This window comes from Clupea harengus, chromosome 24 (genome assembly GCF_900700415.2).
Source record: "Clupea harengus chromosome 24, Ch_v2.0.2, whole genome shotgun sequence".
NCBI classification, from domain to species: Eukaryota; Metazoa; Chordata; class Actinopteri; order Clupeiformes; family Clupeidae; genus Clupea; species Clupea harengus.
Genome location: NC_045175.1, coordinates 13,646,430 through 13,669,939, shown reverse-complemented (window position 1 = coordinate 13,669,939; position 23,510 = coordinate 13,646,430). Strand labels below are relative to the sequence as shown.

Here is a 23,510-nt window from a genome sequence, read left to right as displayed (position 1 = left end):
GATCTGGAGAACCCCCTGGTTTCTCGCCACGTCGGGCACTATGGGCATAGTGTCGCGTCGCGTGGTGGTGACCACAGACGCTTCCACCAAAGGCTGGGGAGCTGTCTGCGAAGGGAGAGGCGTGAACGGTCTCTGGTCTGTGACGTATTAGTTGTGTCAATGTATGCACCATCTCCATCTTGGTGAACATGAAACATAGTGTCTCTACGTGTGATATTAACAGCATCAGTCCTGACTGAAAGTTATTGGTAATTATGCTTTTTCTTTGTTAAATAATTTGACTAAATCAGTGTCAGAGACAGTTTCTTGGCATTTAAAGTGCACCTAGGGAAACTTGTAGATACAGTGGGGAAAATAAGTATTTGAACCCATAACGATTTTGCAAGTTTGGCCACTTGCAAAGAAATGTGTGATCTATAATTGTAATGGTAGGTGTATTTTAACAGTGAGAAATAGAATATCAACAAACAAATCCAGAAAACTGCATTTTATAACATTTATGACTTTATTTGTATTTGATAAGAAAATAAGTATTTGAACCCCCAAGCAAACAGCAAGAATTCTGGCTCCCAATGACCTGGCCTAACAAGGTACACCTGATCTCAACTGGTGACGTGTATAAAAGAAACCTGTCCAAAGAATCATACTTCACACCTTCAACCTCACCACCATGGGCAAGTCCAAAGAGTTGACCAAGGACGTCAGAGATAAGATTGTAGACCTGCACAAGGCTGGAATGGGTTACAAAACCATCGGCAAGCAGCTTGGTGAGAAGCAGACAACTATTGGTGCGATTATTCGTTAATGGAAGCAACACTAAACAACTGTCAATCGCTCTAGGTCTGGGGCTCCATGCAAGATATCCCCTCGTGCGGTATCGGTGATCATCCGAAAGGTGCAGAATAACCCCAGAACTACACAGGGGGAGCTTGTGAATGATCTCAAGGCAGCTGGGACCACAGTCACCAAGAAAACTATTGGCAACACACTACGCCATAATGGTTTGAAGTACTGCAGCATTCGCAAGGTCCCCCTGCTTCAAGAAAGCACATGTACAGGGCCGTCTGAAGTTTGCCAATGAACACTTAAATGATTCTAAGGAGGATTGGGAGACAGGATGTGGTCAGATGAGACCAAAATCAAGCTCTTTGACATCAACTCGACTTGCTGCGTTTGGAGGGGGAAGAATGCTGAATATGACACCATCCCCACCGTCAAGCATGGAGGTGGAAACATTATGCTTTGGGCCTGTTTTTCTGCCAAGGGTACAGGACTCCACTGCATCGAGGGGACTATGGATGGGGCCATGTAACGTGGAATATTGGGAATACTTGAACCTCATTCCCTCATTCCCTCCCATTGAAAACGCAACCTTAAGGATTTGGAGAGGATCTGCAAAGAGGAGTGGACCAAAATCCCTCCTGAGATGTGTGTAAACCTGGTGACCAACTACAAGAAAAGTCTGACGTCTGTGCTTGCCAACAAGGGTTATTCCATCAAAAACTAAGTCATGTTTTGCTAGGGGTTCAAATACTTATTTTCTGCATCAAATGCAAATTAAGTCATAAATGTTATAAAATGCAGTTTTCTGGATTTTTTTGTTGATATTCTGTTTCTCACTGTTAAAATACACCTACTATTACAATCATAGATTACACATTTCTTTGCAAGTGGTCAAACTTGCGAAATCGGCAGGGGTTCAAATACTTATTTTCCCCACTGTATGTTGGCAATTAAATCCGCCTCAGTAAAGGTGGTCCCTCTTCATGTCATATTGGGATGACTAGTGTAATTCTTAAGTGTCTCTTAAGTGTAATTGTGTTCTTTTTCAGTGAGTGGAGATGACAGATCTGAGAGGTTCTCAATGGGAAGCTCAGGCTACGGCACACACACATCAGCATCTTCTAAATGGAGCACTTGCAGTTCTGGAATCGGCTCTATGAGTTCTGGTTCAATGGGAAGCTCAGGCTACGGCTCATACAGATCATCAGCATATTCTAAATCGAGCACTTGCAGTTCTGGAATCGGCTCTATGAGTTCTGGAACTTGGAGTGGTTATAGGGAAGCCAGCGAGTTCAGAGCTGAGGAGACTGGCCCAGAGTCAGGAAACAGTGGCAGTTACTATGAGATGGACAGAAAGAGACCCGAGGAAATGGAGGAGAGCTGGAAACAACAGGGAGCAGAGGACAGACAGATGGAGGACAGACAGATGGATGTCCTCGGGCAGAGAGATGCTCATACATTTTCAGTTGGTGAGTTGATTATTTTATGTACAAGTGTCAAAGGGTATCCGTGTCGACAGTCTTTGAGCGAAGGCACAAAAGGCAGCAGGGAGACAAGGCTCTGAAGTTGGTAAATTAAATTTTCAAAGTGCATAATCCACAGTGAAAAATATATGGGCCATTCTACCGAATTGGTGCAAAGTGTGGTCCCACTACAAGAAAAACTATTTACAAAACAATTAAGTATTCAGACATAGATATTTACTAAGAATATGTTATGGTCTATTTAAACCCAAGACATTAAATGAGATAGGGATAAGCTAAATATATACAAAATCATCGTTTATAGGGTACTTTCTATTGGGAAGTAGCTGTCCCCAACCCTGGCATCTAAATTTCAATGTCTGTAAATAACACTTTTTAGATTTTTTTCAATTATCTAATTTCAAAGATCTTTATGATTAAGTTTAAACAGAACTTGGAAGATTTAGATTTATTGTGGGTTTAATTAAAAAAAATAATAAACTATACTCAAAAAATCATGTCCATAGTTTTTATGTCACTACCGAAACACAGGAGTTTTAGTCCATTGGCTGAGCCTGTTTTTTAGCCACACCCCTGCATTTATAACCAGGCAGTGATACTGCATCCCTGTCCCTCATGGCTGAATGGTAAGTAGCTAGATCCCATACTTTTGATATAAATGTGTTCCAAAGTCTGAAAATCAGTGTGTAACCTTAAGAATTTTCACTACCGAACACCTTTTTTTGTTCAATTAAGTAAACTTTTTGGGGTTTTATGCAAAGTGTTATGTTTGTTTGTGTGTACACCTCTTCAAAGATTTGTTTGCTAGCCATGTGCTTGCTAGAATGATTTATTTATAATAATAATAATAATAATAAAACTTTATTTATATAGCACCTTTCATGCAAAAGAATGCAGCTCAAAGTGCTTTACAGCAAATACATAATATGCACAAAGAAATGACATGCACATAAAAATAGACATCAAAGAAACATAACTCAGATATAGTGCAAAAAAATATATATATATATATAATTATAGAGATTTATTTAATCTAACCCCTTAATATCACCAGTAGAGATTTAAAAGAAATTAAATTAAAAGTATTTATATATATATATATATATAGTGCGAAATGGTAGCTAGTTAAAGGCTAATGTGAAGAGGTACGTTTTTCTTTTTCTTTTAAAGATGTTAAGCGAGCTGGCTTCCCTGATGTCTATAGGCAGTATGTTCCATAGCACTGGGGCGTAATTGACAAATGCTGCGTCCCCGATTTTCTTACGGCTTTTGCTGGGAACCTTCAATAAACCAGCATTCGATGATCGCAGTGTTCTTGAGGGCAAGTATTTGACTAGGGAGTTTGCAATGTAACTTGGTAATTTATGCTCAAATTTAGCTAGAATTGTCACTACCGAAACACTCACTACCGAAACAGTCCCTACTAAAACATATGGTAAAGTTTCGGTAGTGACATGATCGTTTCGGTAGTGACAAAAAGTGAAACACCAAGAATATTTAAGGAAGGAAAGAGAAAGAAATAAGAAACGAAAGAAAGAAGGAAAGTTGAAATGTTTCAGTGATTTATCCAACAGGGAACAAAAGAAGGTCAGAAAATCATGGCGGAAAAGACAGCAAAAGCACAAAACATTTGTGTTTTTAATATTCCCAACCTAAAGCATGGTATGAGTTAAGATTAAGCAATAAGGTTGAGGAAATATGATACAGAAACACTGAATGTTTTGTAAAAAATAAAGTATATTGAGTTATCAACTAAAATGTTATGATACTGATTGGTTTTAATGTATGTTCAATTGCATCAATCATCAACTCTGGAATCAATATGATCAGTATTTTGCATTTTACAAAGAAATATTGCACTGAATTGTATAAATTGAACTTTGAAATTTGGTAAAAATTCAATTTTTATTGATTTCATTGTGAAAACCTTCAAGAAGTACTCTTCAGAGAAGGGAAGGAAACACAATCTGAACAGGTTAATAATAATACGTTTTTACTATAGTTTATTACTATGTTTCGGTATTGACAATTTTTGGGAGAGGAAAAACATTCCAACACATTCTGAACATACAATATAAAAATTGACGGTTCATTTACTAAATATGTGTACTTTAGATATGGTACAATATATATAGGGACAAAGTTTTGGGAATAAAACATACAAATTTTCAAAATATTTCCAACCTGACTTTGCACCAATTCGGTAGAATGGCCCATATAAACAAAAATACTGATTTAAATGAAAACAAAAAGATATTTACAAATATAGTATGTACCATCAATAGTACAGTATACCCTTTTAACGGGTAGCTGACATGCCCACAATTGGCCCATGCCACCATAGGATAAGAACACAGGGGTTAATTCATGTGTGATACGAAATACACGTTAAATAGAGTTAAAATGGTGCCGACAATAATTAGTATTCAATCAGGCATTTACAATATTCATACCAATAGTCATAAGTGACATGCAATACTGGAAACCTTATAATGCAATTGATTGATTTCGCGAGGGCGAAACCACGTTCCTTGCACACCTGCCCAAACCATAAATGTGCCCCATGACGGGAACGCACTTCCTAATACAGGAAAAGAAATCCATGGCGGCAAGAACTCATACAAGCACGTTTTGGAGAACAAGCATAGTAAATAAGCTGTCTTACATCATTATTATTCATGTGTAGACAACGGAATGACAGTGACTTGATGGAATAATAATTATGCAATAAAACGGAGATTATGAACAACAGTAAACTGCGTGTGTAGTGAAATATTTGGCGTAGTGTCAATGATAGGTATGCATCTCTATGCTTTCACACACGTCAGCAAAGATGAATCAGTTCATATGGATATTTGGTGATGTTCCATAAGCACGGTCTTGGTACTGGTCAATGTCTAAGTTGACGGTTAAAAGTATATGGAAAGTCTGGTGCGTCCGCCATTAGGATGCGGTGAGGACGCGCTTAAGAATCGCGGCATCACAACAAGCATAGCTTGTTTTTTGCTTTAATTTCCATTGATGAATTATTATCTGTGTGTGTGTGTGTTCTGTGTTATATATATATCATTAGTATGTACAGCTTACTTTGACACTATGACAAACCAGTGAGTCAACAACTTTCCTTACACAGTCAAACATCAAGCAGTTGCAACACAAGACAACGCAAGACGGCAAATAAGCTACCTACTAGTCCGACAGAGAGTAGTACCCGGGCGGCTTCCAGAAAATTACATAGCGCAGTAATATGCCAAAAGACCCTGGTATGGCAATCGCACAGAGGCCATTCTCCATATTAAGCGTCATTGTAGCGCCCCAATTTTTTTTAAGCTGTTATTTTAAGGTAAAATTGTTAATCCTAACCCTAACCCTGAAGTACAATAGCTACATACTGTTACTTTAATATTAGTCCATTAGCATTAAATTGAAGAAAACAGTTTCATCATTTCACGTGAAGTGTAACACAACATTTACTTCTTTACTGGTGCATTGCTATTATAGCATGACTTTAATTTAACCTAGTACAGCAGTTTTGAAATCATACTATTGTCAAAGTTTGATATTCACCAGAAAATGACACATCTTCAAGAAAAACTCATATTTGTATCCATCAAATAAGTTGGGAAATGAATAGAAAAATACAGTATTTTGAAGTAATTATTTCTTATTTTAAGTTATGACCTAGGCTGGAAATAATTAAAATAACAGCTTGAAAGTGCTTTCAATTCATGCATGAGACTCCTTCAATTCATGCAATTACAAAGTTTGCTGAATTAAAGCTTGACTGCTTCTTCTGAAATAATCCTTGCACAATTTGGAGCAGTGCTTTGGGTTGGTTTGTCTTGTAGTAGGATGAAACTTTTCATGGACTAGTCTTGGATATGACTTATTTTTTTAAACTCTGCATAGAAAGCTAGTAATACAGAGCCTCTTCACAGCTGACTATCAGACTGAGGCCTGTCAGCCACTATAGAGGTAGTTTGACATGCCTTGACATTTTTATCTATTTTACCTATCTAAAAAAACTTTGATCCCAAAGTACCACATATGCTTACATTCAGCACACACACAACGCAAACAATCTGAGAAAATAAAGAAGGTAATTATTCTATTTCTTTTCTTTTTACATATTCTTTTCAAAATCACTATTTTCAGAGGTACCTAAATAGGTACCCCCCCCGCCAACACACACACACACACACACACACACATTATAAAAAAATGCTTACATTCAGCACAGACACAGCACAAATAATCTGAGAACAGTAAGAATGTAATTATTCTATTTCTTTGTTTAAATCAACTGTAAACATACTCTTTTCAAAATCATTTTTTTCAGAGGTACCTAAATATTGTACAAAAAACACACACACACACACACACACACACATGCTTGATCACAGAAGTGTCTACAAACTGATGTAACTTACAATGTTTTTGTCTTCATAAAACGACATGAACATGTTTTCTGTAGTGATCACTTTAAAGGATTGTCAATAGATTCTGAAGTTAAATTTGACCAGTCATCGTTCTGACCATTTTTTTAATTGTTATAGTTCCAAGAACTAAACATCAATTGCGGTTAATGGGTTGAGACATTAATGGTTTATTTTTCTGAAGATGAAGATGGTTATGAATCAGAAAACTACAAATCCCCTGGCCCCTCAGTAGCAGTGCTATCACACATGTCTATTCCAGAGAAATCAGAGAGGTAAACTAAATATAGTTCATTTTACTGCCATTTTGGTATTTGATAAACTTTTTACAAATACATATTTTGCATACAGATTTTGAAAATGTTCTACAATAATGTTGGGAAATAATTATGTTGTTAATTGTGTTTCAGACATTGTAAAATTATGTGAAAAAAGTTATTGGAAAAATATATTTAAAATTAAATGTACTTAATCTTTCATTTGATCTGAAAGTATTGCTGTTTTCTGCAGAGGACATCTTGGTGGACAGCTTCCAGAAAATAAAGGTATGATTAACATCCCACATGTATCTCTGCAGTCAATCAAGTCCTCATGAAGTCCTGTTTACACATCTGTGGTTTTGCAGGGGAAGTGGAAGATATGTGTAGTGCTGAAGACAGGGAATGCAATGGAGATGTAGAGGTATGTGAATTTAATCATTGTATTATAATATTTATTATGTCATAGTTAATACTATATTTTTCCTGTCAGCCATACAATATCAATATGATTGGTTTTCTCTCCCTCAGGTCTTCACACCAGAGATCACTACTTCAGAGAGGACCACATACAGGTTGGCTGTTGCATTTGCCAGTGTCACAAGGTCTTATTTTATAAACTTTCATAAAACGGTATGATTTACTCATTCCTGATTTGCTTTGATTGCAGGTTTAGCTGTAGCTCTGCAGGTGTGTTCCAGTGTCGTTACACAGGCCTGGTCTTCAAAACGGACACGGCGGCTGAGGTGCAGTACCACACAGCATCCTGGGACAACGGACAGCTGGAGTGTGAAGGGTTAATGGCAGCGGGTCCCCTGTTCAAGATGAAAGGTCTTCAGGGGACGGTCAGCCAGCTGGGATTTCCACACTGTGAGATTATTTCCAGTGAGTGGCTGTTTCAAACCTACTTTCCCCTTGCTAGGCATTTAGTATTTGCAAACTTGTCTATTTTGCCACATGCAAGATGACTTTTTCTCTGTTTCTGCAGGTGATAAGACTCAACCACTAACTATAATTCACATATGTGACAAAGAGTTTGAGATGCTCCAGCCTCTGACAACTTCAGACACTCATGTGTTTTTTAACATCAATGGATTCTCTTGGTTTGGACTTTGCAAGAAAAGACACATAGAGGAAAACATCAAGTGTCTGATCAAAGCTCTTGTGATACTTTTTCTGGATGATTCTACACTGAATATTTTTCTGCTACCCAGAAATGTTGATATCATTGAGGTAGGAACAGACAAACTGAGCAATATGGTGGGACACAAATAACTAATGAATCTGAATGTAATGGTGATCTATTGGCCACATAAAAGCACTGTATGATGAAGTGGAGATCTATTGGCTACATACAAGCACTGTAAGGTCAATCAAATCAAATCACAATGTGTGCAGTGTACTTTGGTTGATGGATTGTTTATAAATTAAAATAAAGCATAATAAATATTCCCTTAAGAATTCTGACTTTGGGGCATACATTAGAATACATAATCATGATCAAATGTTTAATAAATGAACATTCATGTGCTCATTTTAGATTATAGTTTTTTTAAATGGCTATACATCTTAATTGTAATTGGGGATATTCTTCCGATTTCAGCTATGTGAAAAGAGGAGGAAGTTGAAGCAAAGAGCAGAGATCTATATTGATACCACATCAAACTGCATACTAACCTCTGATGAGAAATACAGTCTCACCTGCCCTTCAGAGAAGCCCAAAGTAATGCACAAAGTAATTCCAGAGGTAAATAGAATGATGATTCATATTTTTTTATTGGTTCTCAATATAGCTGTTGATCAGTCAAAGGTGATGAGGGCAACTTCTTTTCTCTTTTCTTGATGGGCTGCAGATTGGTAAATTTGATGACAGCTATCAAGGCTGCTCTCCAACATTTCAGGTGACTTTATCCATCATGGAACCCATTCATCTATATCTGTATGAAGGTGGCAATGAGCATGAAGGTGGCTATGAGTCTGTGTGGGAGACTAAGATAAACCTTAAAGGTAAATAGGTGTTTGACACTTTTCATATTGGAAGTAAAATAATGTTTAGAAAACAATTAGCTGAATTGTAGTTTCAGATGATATTGTTATTTTCTGTTAACAGATCTCCAGAAGCGAGGGACTTCAGCAGGTAAGCAGTGAGTTTTACACTAAGGGGATTTTCACACAGTTTTACTTAAAATCACTTACTTATCCTGTTACATAGCCTTTAACAAAAGTAGATGTCCATATCGTTGCCACGATGTCCCTTGTAAGTAATTTGAAGTAATTTATAATAATGTTTAGAATTACAATGAATTCGACTAGTACTTATGTGTAAAATGTTTGAAAATTACCAAGTAATAACCACTAACTACCACAATCATACCCTTTATTTACTCTTTATTTTGTATTACCACTTGCCTAGCAGGTACTTTATAGCAGGCTGTAATTTCATGTGTTAACCAATATTTTAATGACAGAAGCCTACTGTTTCTGTTTTAGAATCCAGGCCCTCAAGTCCCTACACCCCGCCAGGTCAGGACTTCTTCCACAGACACAAAGCAGCGCTGTCGACGCGTCTAGGGCTCCTGGCACCTATCATGTCTGATCTTGTAGCATGTAGAGTTCTTAACTCTCAGGAGAGTTTTTTTTCCAAAGAATCTTTTATCTCTGTCACTCTCCACCTTTCCCTGTAGTGGGTAATGGCCCACTTTTAGACATTTGGATCAAGTGGCATATTAAGTGCAGTATACACACACACACACACACACACACACACACACACACACACACACACACACACACAGACACACATACACACACACACACACAAACACACACACACACACACACACACACACACACACACACACACACACACACACACACACACACACACACACACACACACACACACACACAGACACACATACACACACACACACACAAACACACTCACACACACACACACACACACACACACACACACAACCATTACATAAACCTAGGGATGTTTATTATATTTGTAGTTGAGACTTGGAAATTCATAGACAGACATGTAAAGGGTCTATATCATGTCTATAACATGTTTAAAACAATGATTGTTTTTGGCAGTGAAGGGAAAAGAGGAAAAATAGATACATTTTTACCACAGGAAAGGTGGCTATAAAATGCTGCATCGTTTAATTGTTCTTCAGGATAACCTCATGTTTGTCTCTCTATGTGTTTCTGACATGATGTCTTCACAGCCCTTAACTATAGCCATGGCCAGTTTGGCGTCAGAAAAGGGCATATGTTGTCTTCCATCCCGATGTCTATGATCATTTACAGACTAGCCCTACCAGTCATTTTAGACTGTATGCATCATATATGGAAAGGGCATTATTAAATGAGTCCCATTTCTTTCACCATCACAATTATCATTCTTTCTTCCTTACTACCATGTTTTTTTTACATCAGGTCATGGGTTCTTCAAGAAACACAAGGGGGAGTTAGAGGTCCGTCTTGGTGTCCTTGCCCCTCTTCTGATCGACCTGGAGCGCAACATAGTCCTCACCGCTCTGGAAAGGGAGGAGGTGCAAAGCAGGTCAACCAGACAGGAAAAGAACTATACCCTCATGAGCATTCTGGACAGGAGAGGCTCCAAGGCCCAGGATAGGTTTTATGAGGCTCTGAAAGCTCATGACCCTCTACTGGTGGAGGACCTTGAGCAGTCTGCAATGTAGGTCTTTTGCTGTGCCCTTTTGAGAAGGAGATTTGAATATTTAGCCTTAAAATGTTAATTGTGTGTCAATCACAGATGTATTGTTTAACTCATGGGGCATTTAGATTTTTACTTAAATTCTAATATGAAAACAGGTAAACCAAAACGAGCCGTTGTTTTCTCCGATCTGCCTTTTTAAGCATAAACATTTCATCAAAAATTTTCATTTAATAAGGAAGACTTGTCCCTGCCAGATTTGGCTATAGATTTGTGTCTCGTCATTTGTGTACATGTTAAAATGTTGAAATCAGGGATGGATGTCAAAATGAACGTCATTGCATCTATGTAAAAAACAAACTTTTGAATTTTTCTTTTTCATTCTATTTCATTTTATCCTCTATTTCAATTTCCATTTGTTTCTGTTGAACAAGGTTGAGAACTTTGAGAAATATTTTGCATTTCTTATCTGTAGATCCCATTTTTTGACAGCAGTCATAATAATGTCATCATAATGATCATGTGTGTCCAAGGCTCTCTCTGAAAGCTAAAAGTAGCAGTTAGGGTTAGAGTTCTCACAACCCACACATGGATAAGAGGGAAAACCATTGACAGATGCCAACACCAAGAACTCAGGTTCTCAGATACATTAGCCTACAATGGTTTGCCGTTCCTGGTTGGAAACATTCTGTTACATTTCGTTACTTCTTTCTTCTACACTCTTCTTTACAATATTGTCATAAAAATAGGATTTTAAATAAATATAAAAATGCAATCAAAGTGGTCTGTGTATCTGGTTTCTTGATAACAAGCAACTAAGTTTTCCATTATCTTTGCCTCATTTAAAAGCATCACGAAGAAGCATTCACTGTTAATTGAAAACTTTATTTTGCCATATGGTTTATACACACATACACACACACACACACACACACACGCACACACACACAGTTACTCGCACACACTCACTCACATACACACACACAGCTTGGGTACTCATCAAAGCCAGTAGTAGGCCAAAAGAAAATAAATCTCATTTTAAAAGACGTTTTGTAGACGGGTTGTAATTGCTGAACTGCAAATTCAAATGATACAGGTTATCATATGAAAATCAGAGAATTTATAGTGTAATTGCTTTTTTAAATACTAGAGGATGACTAGACAAGGCAAGTCATGCTTCTATAGTTTGACAACATGTGATATGATCCTCTCAACTGCCCACCTGACTAAAACCTGCCTTTTTTGGGGGGGATTGAACCTAAAGTCAATAAACTGACATGACATATTCTGTATGTGGCTTACATACAACACGCTGTTAACTTGAGGTCAGAATTGCTCAATTTTGCTCTTACCTTCATTAGGGAAGTGTGATTGGAAACAGTCCCTAGGATGGCTCCGGGAACTGTCCCCATGGTAAGTAAATAAGTAAGTAAGACTTTATTTATATAGCACATTTCATACAAGAGTTTTTTAGGCTCCCTGACCCACTGCACACACATTCTTGTCCTGAATTAGGCACATTTCCAACCATGGGTTGGTTTATAATATACCAGGTGCAAGTTCCTGGGCCTCAGCCGTAAGGGGGAGGCACTGACAACTGGCACCGTCCTTCATTAGTGTCTCATTGTATAAGGCCCACGACACCTCCAGAAGGCTCAACAGTGGCGTCCCAGACCCCCCTCCCCCGCACACACACACACTTGATACAAATCTGAAGTACGGGTATACATGATACACATCTGGAGTACGGGTATACATGATACAAATCTGAAGTACGGGTATACATGATACAAATCTGAAGTACGGGTATACATGATACACATCTGGAGCACGAGTATACATGATACACATCTGGGGCACATCCGCGACCCATTCACTGCTCTCGCGATTCCACCTCCCGGCCATTAGCAACTACGACCTTCTAGCCCGCTGAGTGTTAGTTAGTATTGTAATGGCAGTTATTAGCAGTGTTAGCCAGTATTTTAGTGACAGACCCCTTTTTCTGTTTAAGAGTCCAGGCTCTACAAACTACAACTAACTAAGGGCTCCTGGCACCCATCCTCTCTGATCTTGAAGAATGTGGAGTTCTTAACTCTCAGGAGAGACAGGATGTGGAGAGCAAGGAGTCAGAAACCAAGCAGAACCGTGCTCTGCTGCTCACGCTTGAGAAGAAAGGAGGTGAAGCCCAGAAGGAGTTCTACAGGGTTCTCTCAAAACATAATAAGTACCTGGTGAAAGACCTTGAGGGACCTCACAACTAAAGTACATCTGCTTGAGAGTTTGTTCTTGATGCTGGCTTCATTAGCTAAACAGGAGTAGGCCTACGCAGAGACACTGCAACTGTATATTTTGGTTTTCTATCATTGTGAGTTTAGTAGTTTAATCCTTTTTGATGCTTCGGAGCGTTCATCAGTTAGTTAGTTCTCCTTGTTTGTTTCCCATTCCCCTCTCCCTGGCTGCATCCACAATAAAGACCCTGTTTGACCTGAACACCTCTGCGTCCTGAAGTCCCGTGACATATGGTTGCAATACCCAGGGGGATATATACCTGATGTATAGAATGTTTACCTTTACTGTAAATCACTTTGGATAAAAGTGTCAGCTGGATGACTAAATATGCGTGTAGATATGTATGTTTATGTACATTGAACCTCAATCAATTTTTAGGGAACAGTCAGCACATGCAGCCCTTCTTTTGTTTTGTTTTATTGGTTTAGTCCCATGTCAGTGATTGGTTTGAGCCAATGTCAGTGATTGGTTTGAGCCCATGTCAGTGATTGGTGATAGCCAATGTCAGTGATTGGTTTAGTCCCATGTCAGTGATTGGTTTAGTCCCATGTCAGTGATTGGTTTGAGCCCATGTCAGTGATTGGTTTGTGCCCATGTCTGTGATTGGTTTGAGCCAATGTCTGTGATTGGTTTGAGCCCATGTCAGTGATTGGTGATAGCCCATGTCAGTGATTGGTTTGAGCCTATGTCAGTGATTGGTTTGAGCCAATGTCAGTGATTGGTGATAGCCAATGTCAGTGATTGGTTTAGTCCCATGTCAGTGATTGGTTTGAGCCCATGTCAGTGATTGGTTTGAGCCCATGTCAGTGATTGGTTTGAGCCCATGTCAGTGATTGGTTTAGTCCCATGTCAGTGATTGGTTTGAGCCAATGTCAGTGATTGGTTTGAGAGCCCATGTCAGTGATTGGTTTGAGCCAATGTCTGTGATTGTTGTGCATAGACCTCAGATCAATGTTGTGGGGTGATCTACATGGGCCATCAGAGAACTGTTTCAGGAATATTAACATTATTACGCAACAGACTGAGAGCTCAACTGAGACTATAAGTCACTGTAACTGTCATATAATGTAGTGATAGAAAAGATTGTGAAACACTGTTCATAATCAAAGAATGTGAATGTATTAATCAATGCCTTTGTATTCATCAATGCCTTTGTATTCATCAATGCCTTTGTACGGATCATATGCCTTTGTGTACTGGAACATGGCTTTTCTGTGTTCCTGTGTGTAACTTAGATTCTTAAGTGCCGACGCCTCTGTCTGTGTATGTGCATTAACGACGTGCGTAAGAAAGGAACCTTCTGTTCATGTGTGGATGGGTACAGGGGTGATAAGAAATGTCAAACTGTCCCTCTTGCCATTGCTGACTGACATGTATACGTGGCAGAAAGCGAAGCAAGGATAAACACAGAGAGGCCTCAGCCACATGTGTTTATCTCTGCTTACATGTGATATAGTCCCATGGCGTCAGAGTTAGATATAAAAACCCTGTGTGATGTTATTGAAATTGCTTCACTCTCATCTTCGCACTGTGATTGAGCCCGACAAATGTTGATTGAATAAATATACTTATCTACAACTCCGGAGTCCAAGGTAACTTGAGTGTGGATTTTCACCTAACATGTATAACACTTGTGTGAAATTTCTGCACATATTTGTACTGTACATGATGTTTCTGTAATGTTATGGTTTGGATTGTTCCATAAGCAAAGAAAATAACTTGTTCTTTATTTTTGTTTCCATCGTGTGAATTTAATGGCCGATGGCAAACTAAAGAGTTCATTGTAGTCACTTTGAGAACTGTGCACATATTTGTACTATGCATGATGTTTTTGTACTTTAATAGTTTGACTATTCCATGAGCAAAGAATATAATTTGCTCTCCATTTTTGTATACTTGTCTATTCTATATGTAACCTATGTCAAGGTGAGTAGGTCATTGCATTCACTTTGAGAACTTAATAAATATTCTTGTCATGATGCTCATAGTCACATCTGTTGCCTGTATCGATCATGTTAGAATTATTAACAGATCAAGAATGGCACATCTGTTTAATAGCAATTATAGCAATTGGCAAGATCGTTCATCCCTCAATGATGGAAATCTATTTGGCAGTAGAAACCTTACCCAACTCACAAGTGAGCCTACCAGAGTGGATTACAGGTCTATATCTTTGTTAGGTTGGATTCTGTAAGATAAATTCAGTTTAGGTATGAATTTATTAACATTTCATTTCTATTAACAATGTATGCCCATTTAACCAGTAAAGGCAGTTGGAAAACAGGTTTCAGACAGAGGGGCCTATGATAACATTCAAAGCACATGCTTTCAAGTTTAGAATGACCAGTGACATAAATTCCAAGGTCATAGGGCAGCCTGGGCAGGAGACAGATGAGATAGGGAAGCTATCTGTAGGAAGGGAGTGGAGACTCACAGAAACTTAATTGTCAGGCCAGAAATTACGACTGAAACATGCAAGTCACAGAGGCGTACCTGGAGGCAGTGAAGACTGGACTAATATGATCACATGTAAAATTCAGAACGCCTTCTCCAGCCGTGGGTGACAGAGCTGTTGTGAACTCTGCATCTCCGACTGAATCTTGTCCAATCCTAAAACCAGTAAACTCAACTGTATCAAACCAATTGCTATGTTTGGCGGTCCATTACTCTGATTTCTCTGTAAACCAACACGCAATTAATTTAAACTTAACAATTCTCGTCACCCATCCTGACAGAAATATAAATTCAGCTGTGTTGTCCAACTGTTTCAGTGACCATTCCATTATTGTCTGTGTTTGGAAGATTAAAGCACCTCGTCTCCCCACAAAAATGTATTAGGTAACATAATTTAAAAATATTAACAGAATGGATATATTTATTACTGTTATGCAACATTATTTAGGCCTAATAGTTTTCATATTAATACACATTCCTGCTTGAACATTAAGTAATAAGGGTGTAATTCAGTGTTAAACTACAGTCTTAGAGTATGAAGCATGATAAATAATTAAGTTAGCCTACATATTTGTTGGCTAGCTAGGCTATAGAAATAAACTTGCTTGAGACCAACACTATTGCAGGCTCACGTTGCTAAATAAAATAGGGCCTAAAAACCATGCAGGTTATTTTATCAATGATACTGTGTGAAATGCTACTATGAATGATTACTCGTACTGTACTCGTGCAACCCCTAGTACACACCGATTGGTCCTCTGATGGACGTCAAAATGCTCTCAGGTGAACGGTTAACCCATCTCCCCCTCCCAGGCTGTGAGAGTCCTGCGTGGGGCCGACTCCAGAGACCTGTGAGCTGACCTGCTTCCACACGAAGCTCCTGAAGCCCTCCTTCTCAGTGACAGAAGTCCTGGTGAGAATCGGCATCCCAATGAGAACCCAACCTCAATTCTTCTCTAATTCTACCTGCTGTGATGATCTTTTGATCGACTGTCCATGATTGGAAATTATCTCATGGAGAGGACATCATAAGGTCTACTCAGGAGTCTGTTATGTGGGCTTGAATCCCATCAGTGTCCCTCCTGTGATGAGCAGTGCAGATGTTGCACGGTGGCTCAGGTGCTTGCACTGCCGCCTCACAGCAAGAAGGTCATGGATTCGATTCCCGCATGGGGCGCTGTTGGCTCTGGGGGTGTGTGTGTGTGTGTGTGTGTGTGTGTGTGTGTGTCCTGTGTGGCCTCCATATATGCACGTGTGTGTCGTGTGTGCCATTCAAATCTGACAATTAATTAAATTACAGAAGTCGTCCTGCACAAGACCAGTGTGCTACAGGACCTGGTGGCCTCCCTCGTTGACAAGCTCAAAAAGGAACACAAAGCGACATCATGCTTAAACAACTGGACAACTACCTTGCTCAAGACCTTGGCCTGTAAGAAGAAACCGTTCCATTCAGTGGGGTGTGATGCATTAGTGAGTACTATGGAATTAGAGTAAAGTTGAATGGACATTTCAACCTCATTTCTTCTCTAATTTTATGGTTTAAAATCTCAAACCGTTCCTAAAACTGCTACTTATCAGGGTAAATATTCTGAAATAAAAAAAAAACTTGCTATGTTTGGTTTTCCTTTGACTGGCTGTACTTCAGTTTGTTGTAAAGGCGCCCCCTGCAGGTAAGAGAGGAGGCTTGGCTGCTCTTCTACCATGACTCCACTGTCTACTCAGAGATGAAGAGATGAAGATACAATATGTATAAAATGATCATTTCAGATCACAGTCTAACATTAAATAAGTAGTTCACATTAACATCCCATGTACTGTATATTTATCATGAAATGTAAGTTGAGAGAGGAGGTTTGGCTGCTCTTCTACAATGAGTCCACTGAGATACAACATGACTATGATCAGAAGGTATCAAAAGATGAATGGACAGTAATAATATAAATACAATTGTGGGGGTGAGACTAACCCAGATGGGTGTTTGGAGGAGAAGAGATATTTAAAGTCAGTTGCTGTGACAACAGATGGCACTACTTTTGTTGAGAAAATGACCTTTGCGGTGAATTGAGGACAAAATCACAGTCTAACATTTAATCAGTAGTTCATATCCCATATGCATGCCTCATCTTGACTAAATTCCACTGAGTTGTGTGTGTGTGCGTGCGTGTGTGTGCGCGTGCGTGCGTGCGTGAGAGAGAGAGAGTTCTGCTCCCCAAGCTGTGAACAGTGTTTTGGGAGGTGTCACAGGCTCATGTTAATCAGAGCAAAACTCAGGCATGCCTCATCTTGACTAAATTCCACTGTATTGTGTGTGTGTGGGTAGTGTTCATTGCATCTGGGAGGGAAAGGACTTTTCTGATTTTGGATGTCATCGAGTGCGGGTAGGTGGCTCAATAATGTATTTCTCAGTTGTTTAGGGCCTATAAGCATTACTTCAGTTATGTCTGAGTTAATGAGCAGGGAGTTGTTATCTATCTACAGAATGAATGATTCTTATTCATGAAGGTAAGACATTCTAATTGTACACAGACATGGTGGGTGTGATATCATATTGACAGGTACATTACATGAGAATAAGAGATGGAACTGTTAAAGGTAGGAAGAATGCAGTCAATAGAAGAGGCAAAAAAAGATGGTATAAAAAAATAGTGCCAAAAAAGCTAACACTGAGATTGAGCTGAGGTGAAATGCATTGCATGGTTCTGTCTAAAGTTACAAATTTCGCAATTTGATTGGCTGACGCATGCGTTGCCTCTCGAAGAGTTTTCAACTTTTGGTGCAAGCAAATTGCGACGCTGGAAAAAAAGGTGAAGGACCAAACTCCGTAGATGGTTGTCGACCTGTCAATCTCACTATTAACGTCTCCTACGCCCTCAATCCGTCAGGCATCCGTTAAGCAGCGCATGAACCCCGACTGCAGCCGTGTTGACAGCATTGAAACATGACGAGAGTGCATTTTGAATTCTATACTTTTTAAAGCATGCCAATTATATGTATGTATATTCTGTGCCAGTGAATATAAAATGTTTAGGCTATCACCTGGTGATCCTACAAATGTTACAGTTTTTTACGATTGGATAAACACTAAAATCAAAAGTATTACACAATTATCAAAACCTTTACTCAAGGAGCAAAACAACGGCTCAGATTTGCACCACTATAAACACATGTCAACATCACACTTTTTGCAAAACAATACACACAAGTGATTTGCAAAACACTAAACACACTTGAATGCTTTAGACACAGGAGTATATCAAGAGGTCACTTCCTTGCAATTCCAAAACACTGTGTCAAATAACCACACCTATGACCCTGTCAAATAAACACAGCCATCAAGTGCGCAAACACATGATTGCTTAATTGTAGACACACCAAACAGGTTTAAGCACTATAGAAATGCAGCAGATGAGTTCATCTGTCTTCAACCAAAATGGTAGGAGTCAGAAGAAGAAGAGTGAGGGTGAGAGGGGGAATCCACAGAGGAGGAGAAGGAGGAAGAGGAAGAGGCGGAGGCCATGCCAGAGGCTGAAGTCGAGGTGGATGTAGAGGAAGAGGAAGACCTGAAGCAGGAGGAAAACGTGCTCAAAGAAGAAGAAGACCAAATGTATCAAATAAACTTGAAAGGAGGATGGGGGCCCGTATTCACGCAAGAACAAGATCGAGAGATCATAAACATGGTTTTGGCAAATAATGCTATCAGGCTCAGAGAAATTCAAGCCAACATTATCGGTGACCATGCCATTTTCAATACAGTAATGTCCATCAGGTCTCTCAATCAACACTGGCACACATCCTAAAAAGACATCAGGGTAAAATGAAACAACTTTATTTGTACTGTATTTTCAGTTTTTTTCTGATCTTTTTTTAATGGAATTGTAACCTGTACTGGAAACATCATTTTATGTTTGTCTGATTTTTGCTGAGCTTACAGTGTTATGCACACTACTGAAGTAGCATGAAAACTGGGACATGTTTTGTTGTGATTCTCCATGTTGACATGTTGACTGATTTGGGTATATGGAGAGGATACAATTATATTTTCATCAGTCTGCAGCATTGGTCTTGTGTAGTGTTTGTTGAATTTATTGTATATTTGCACTTTCTATGTGTACTTCACTTACACTACTCTAATCACTGAGAAGTAGAATTGCTAAAAGTGTTTTAGGTTTATAACAGCAGTGTGTAAGTGGTACAAACAGAATTCAGTCATATGCAACGTTTGTGTTTCATATGGTAACAAAATATGGTTTTGTTAAATTAGTGTATAGTTTTTACAAGAGTGTTTCATTTTGCAATGGATCTGAGGTGTTTTGCTCATTGGGTGTGTGGTTGTGCTAATTGTGTGAGTGAAATGAAAAACAAAACAAAGCAGTCAAAATTGTGTTTAAGCAATCGAGAAAAAATGTATATGCTCAGGGAAAAGTCAAGTCTGTGTCTCTACCTGACAACAGAAGCTGATTGGATAAATATTAGAAAAGCAGAAGTCACCATCACGAGTGCGGGTCAGCAGAAAAACAGAACTAACGAGGCTTTGACTTTGTTTCGTTTATTTGAAAGGATTGTTTACTCTTATCCCACTCTTCCTAAGGTAAGAAGTTTGTCTATACAATTAGATGATCAATGATTGGTGATGATTGGATAAATATTAGAAAAACAAAAGCTGATTGGGTGAATTTTAGACTACTCCACCACCATGAGTGTGAGGGGCAGGAAACGGAAGTGAAGAGGCTTCGACTGGGTTTTATTCTCTGTTTTGTTTATTTGAAAGGCCTGTTTACTCTTAGAAAATACCCAATAAATAAGTTTAAGCAACCATGTCAAGATACAAACACATATACACATACACGTATGTAGGGCTACTGTGCAAATATGTTCGTTGGCCAACTGTGTAAATTAGTGTGTGTACATGTGTGTATGTGTGCATATTTGTATACTGTGCATATTTGTGTGTGTGTGTTTGTGTAAGCCTACTATTTACAAGAATGTGTGTGTGCGTATGTGTGTGTGTGAGAGAGAGAGAAAGAGAGTGTGTGAAATGAAGGAGTAGGAATGGTTTCACTCTATACAGCATATTTTGTTCAGATCGTTTTATATTTGTGTGTGCATGTGTGCGCGCATATGTTTGTGTGCATGAATACTCTCCTCCCCTTAAGCCATTACTTTAGCTGTTGTGCCAGTTAGAGTTAATAGTATATGGTCAGGAAAACATCAAGTCTGTGTTTCTACCTGACAACAGAAGCTGATTGTATAAATATTAGAGAAGCAGAAGTCACCATCACGTGTGCCGGTCGGCAGAAAAAAGGAACTAACAAGGCGTTGACTTTGTTTCATTTATTTGAAAGGATTGTTTACTCTTATCCCACACTTCCTAAGGTAAGAAGTTTGTTTATAAAATAAGATGATCAATGATTGGTGATGAGTGGATAAATATTAGAAAAACAAAAGCTGATTGGGTGAATTTTAGCTTATACCACCAACATGAGTGCGAGAGGCAGGAAACGGAAGTAAAGAGGCTTTGACTGGGTTTTATTCTGTGTTACGTTTATTTGAAAGGACTGTTTACTCTTAGTAAATACCCAGTAAATAAGTTTAAGCAACCATGTCAAGATACAAACACATATACACATACACGTATGTAGGGCTACTGTGCAAATATGTTTGTAGGCCAACTGTGTAAATGAGTGTGTGTGTGTGTAGACCTACTGTGCATATGTGTGTGTGTATGTTTGTGTAGGCCTACTATTTACAAGAGTGTGTTTGTGTGTGTGTGTGTGTGAGAGAGAGAAAGAGAGTGTGTGAAATGAAGGAGTAGGAATTGTTTAACACTGTACAGCATATTTCGTTCAGATCGTTTTATATTTGTGTGTGCGTGCATGTGTGTATGTGTGTTGACCTACTGTGCATATGTGTGTGTGTGTTTGTGTAGGCCTACTATTTACAAGAGTGTGCTTGTGTGTGTGTGTGTGTGTGTGTGAGAGAGAGAGAAAGAAAGTGTGTGAAATGAAGGAGTAGGAATCGTTTAACACTGTACAGCATATTTTGGTCAGATCGTTTTATATTTGTGTGTGCGTGTGTGTGTTTGTGCATGAATACTCACCTCCCCTAAGCCATTACTTTAGCTGTTATGCCAGTTAGAGTTGATGTTTGTATGACAAACCGCTCTTCTGTACTAGCGCTTAATTCTGGTTAGAAAGGCCTTGTGGGTAATTGCCTGTGCTCCAGAAGCAAACAGGACTGTTATAAATGTTATATGGTCAGGAAAACCGTGAAATCTGTATTTCTACCTGACAACAGAAGCTGATTGGATAAATATTAGAAACACAAAAGCTGATTGGGTGAATTTTAGCCTACACCACCACCATGAGTGCGAGGGGCAGGAAACGGAAGTAGAGAGGCTTTGACTGGGTTTTATTCTCTGTTACGTTTATTTGAAAGGACTGTCTACTCTTAGTAAATGCCCAGTAAATACGTTTAAGCAATAATGTAGGCAAAAGGTCTAAAAACCTGTTTAAACCAGACGTCCATTAGCTTCATAAGTAACTTTTATGTGTCAGTAACTTGCTAAAATGTATAAAGTTAAAGTATAAGCCTTTACAGCATGAAGTATCAGAATGCAAAATTAAGCTTTTGTATGTGTGTGTGTGTATGTGAGTGTGTAGGCCTGGGCCCCGTTCGTCGTAAGGGCTGAAGCTAAGTTAATCAATTGTCCTTTTAGCCCGTTAACATTAGCGAGCTGATTGAGAATAGCAAATATCAGTTCGTCAACGGCTCATCCGCCTCCAAATCATGTGTTTAATTTCAACCAGGCTAAACTTATCAGGGCAATTGCGCGTGCACGTCCTACTTCAAAAGGCAGGAAAGGTCGATCACCAAAACAATGATTTTCTAACGGTATAATGGTTCTAAACTCAAAGAAAAGGGCTCTTTTTTTCTCCGCTGGCGAGCAGGAGATGACCATGAACGCTTATGAAGAATACAAGACCATAATCATGGCAAAATTCAACACCACCACTGCTGTGAGAGCAAGGTGTGTTGGGATGTTTATAGGGTGATATCTATGTATGAATACCTAACGGCAAGTGTCAACTGGTACAGAGGATTCCTCTAGCGGTCCGAACCTGCAAGGTTGCTAGTTCCAATCCCCTCACCTCCTTCTTCGAAGTAGTTTTACATTGTAAGTCGCTTTGAATAAAAGCGTCTGTTAAATGACTAAATGTATTAACCCTCATTTAACAAATGCAATAAATTGAAGCAGTGAAAATAAATTGTCTGTATTTCTCTCTATTCTTATCATGAGTCCACCTTAATCATTTTCTACAATAATGATACGCTATGGTGTACTAATAACACTCATATATATATATATGAGTGCTTTGTTCTCCGCATCACGACACTACAAAAATGTACCACTCGCAAAAAAGCACAAGACAGTCAATGTTCGACTGTGGTGTTTGCAATAAATGACTCGAGAAGGTCGTGTAAATTAATGATTCCTTGTCGGCTGAATCAGTAGCACTCATACAAGAACTCATCAAGATGGAATAATGGATCTTGGCGATCGCAAAGAACTCTCTCCCTACGCTAATCTAACTATCTAATATCAGTCCTCGGTCAATGGGATCCCTCCTTTTCCCGGGGTGTGGCAAGCTTATCCAGCTACACTTAAGTAAGCCTGCGCTCGAGCAGGTTAGTGCTTATTGATATGTTACTATGGTGATTTATCAAAAGTTGCTTCCACGAACCAAAAAGAGGGGCGTTTTTTTATCTTAGCCTGAAAATTAGCTTGCTAAACCACTTAGCGAGCTACGACGAATACCCCCCTGCTCTGTACATGAGTGCGTGTGTATGTGTGTTTGTAGGCCTACTGTGTACATGAGTGTGTGTGTGTGTGTGTGTGTTTGTGTGTGGCTATGTACATGACTGTGTGTGTTTGTGTGTGGCTATGTACATGAGAGTGTGTGTTTGTGTGTGGCTATGTACACAAGTGTCTGTGCGTGTTTCTGTGGCTATGTACACAAGTGTGTGTTTGTGTAGGCTTACTGTGTACATGAGTGTGTGTGTGTGTGTGTGTGTGTGTGTGTTTATGTGTGTTTGTAGGCCTATTGTGTACATGAGTGTG

The 23,510-nt window shown here is 39.0% G+C and overlaps 2 protein-coding genes across 2 annotated transcripts in view; both read left to right on the top strand.

Moving 5' to 3' along the window:
• LOC105894517 (GTPase IMAP family member 8-like) overlaps window positions 1-23,510 on the top strand; it is a 79,558-nt gene that overhangs the window by 34,990 nt on the left and 21,058 nt on the right. The window lies entirely within an intron of this gene.
• LOC116219267 (caspase recruitment domain-containing protein 8-like) lies at window positions 8,872-10,856 on the top strand. Its single transcript, XM_031562461.1, has 3 exons — window positions 8,872-8,967; window positions 9,071-9,097; window positions 10,408-10,856. The coding sequence occupies exons 1-3, from the start codon at window positions 8,877-8,879 to the stop codon at window positions 10,671-10,673; spliced, it is 384 nt and encodes a 127-aa protein (XP_031418321.1). The 5' UTR covers window positions 8,872-8,876; the 3' UTR covers window positions 10,674-10,856.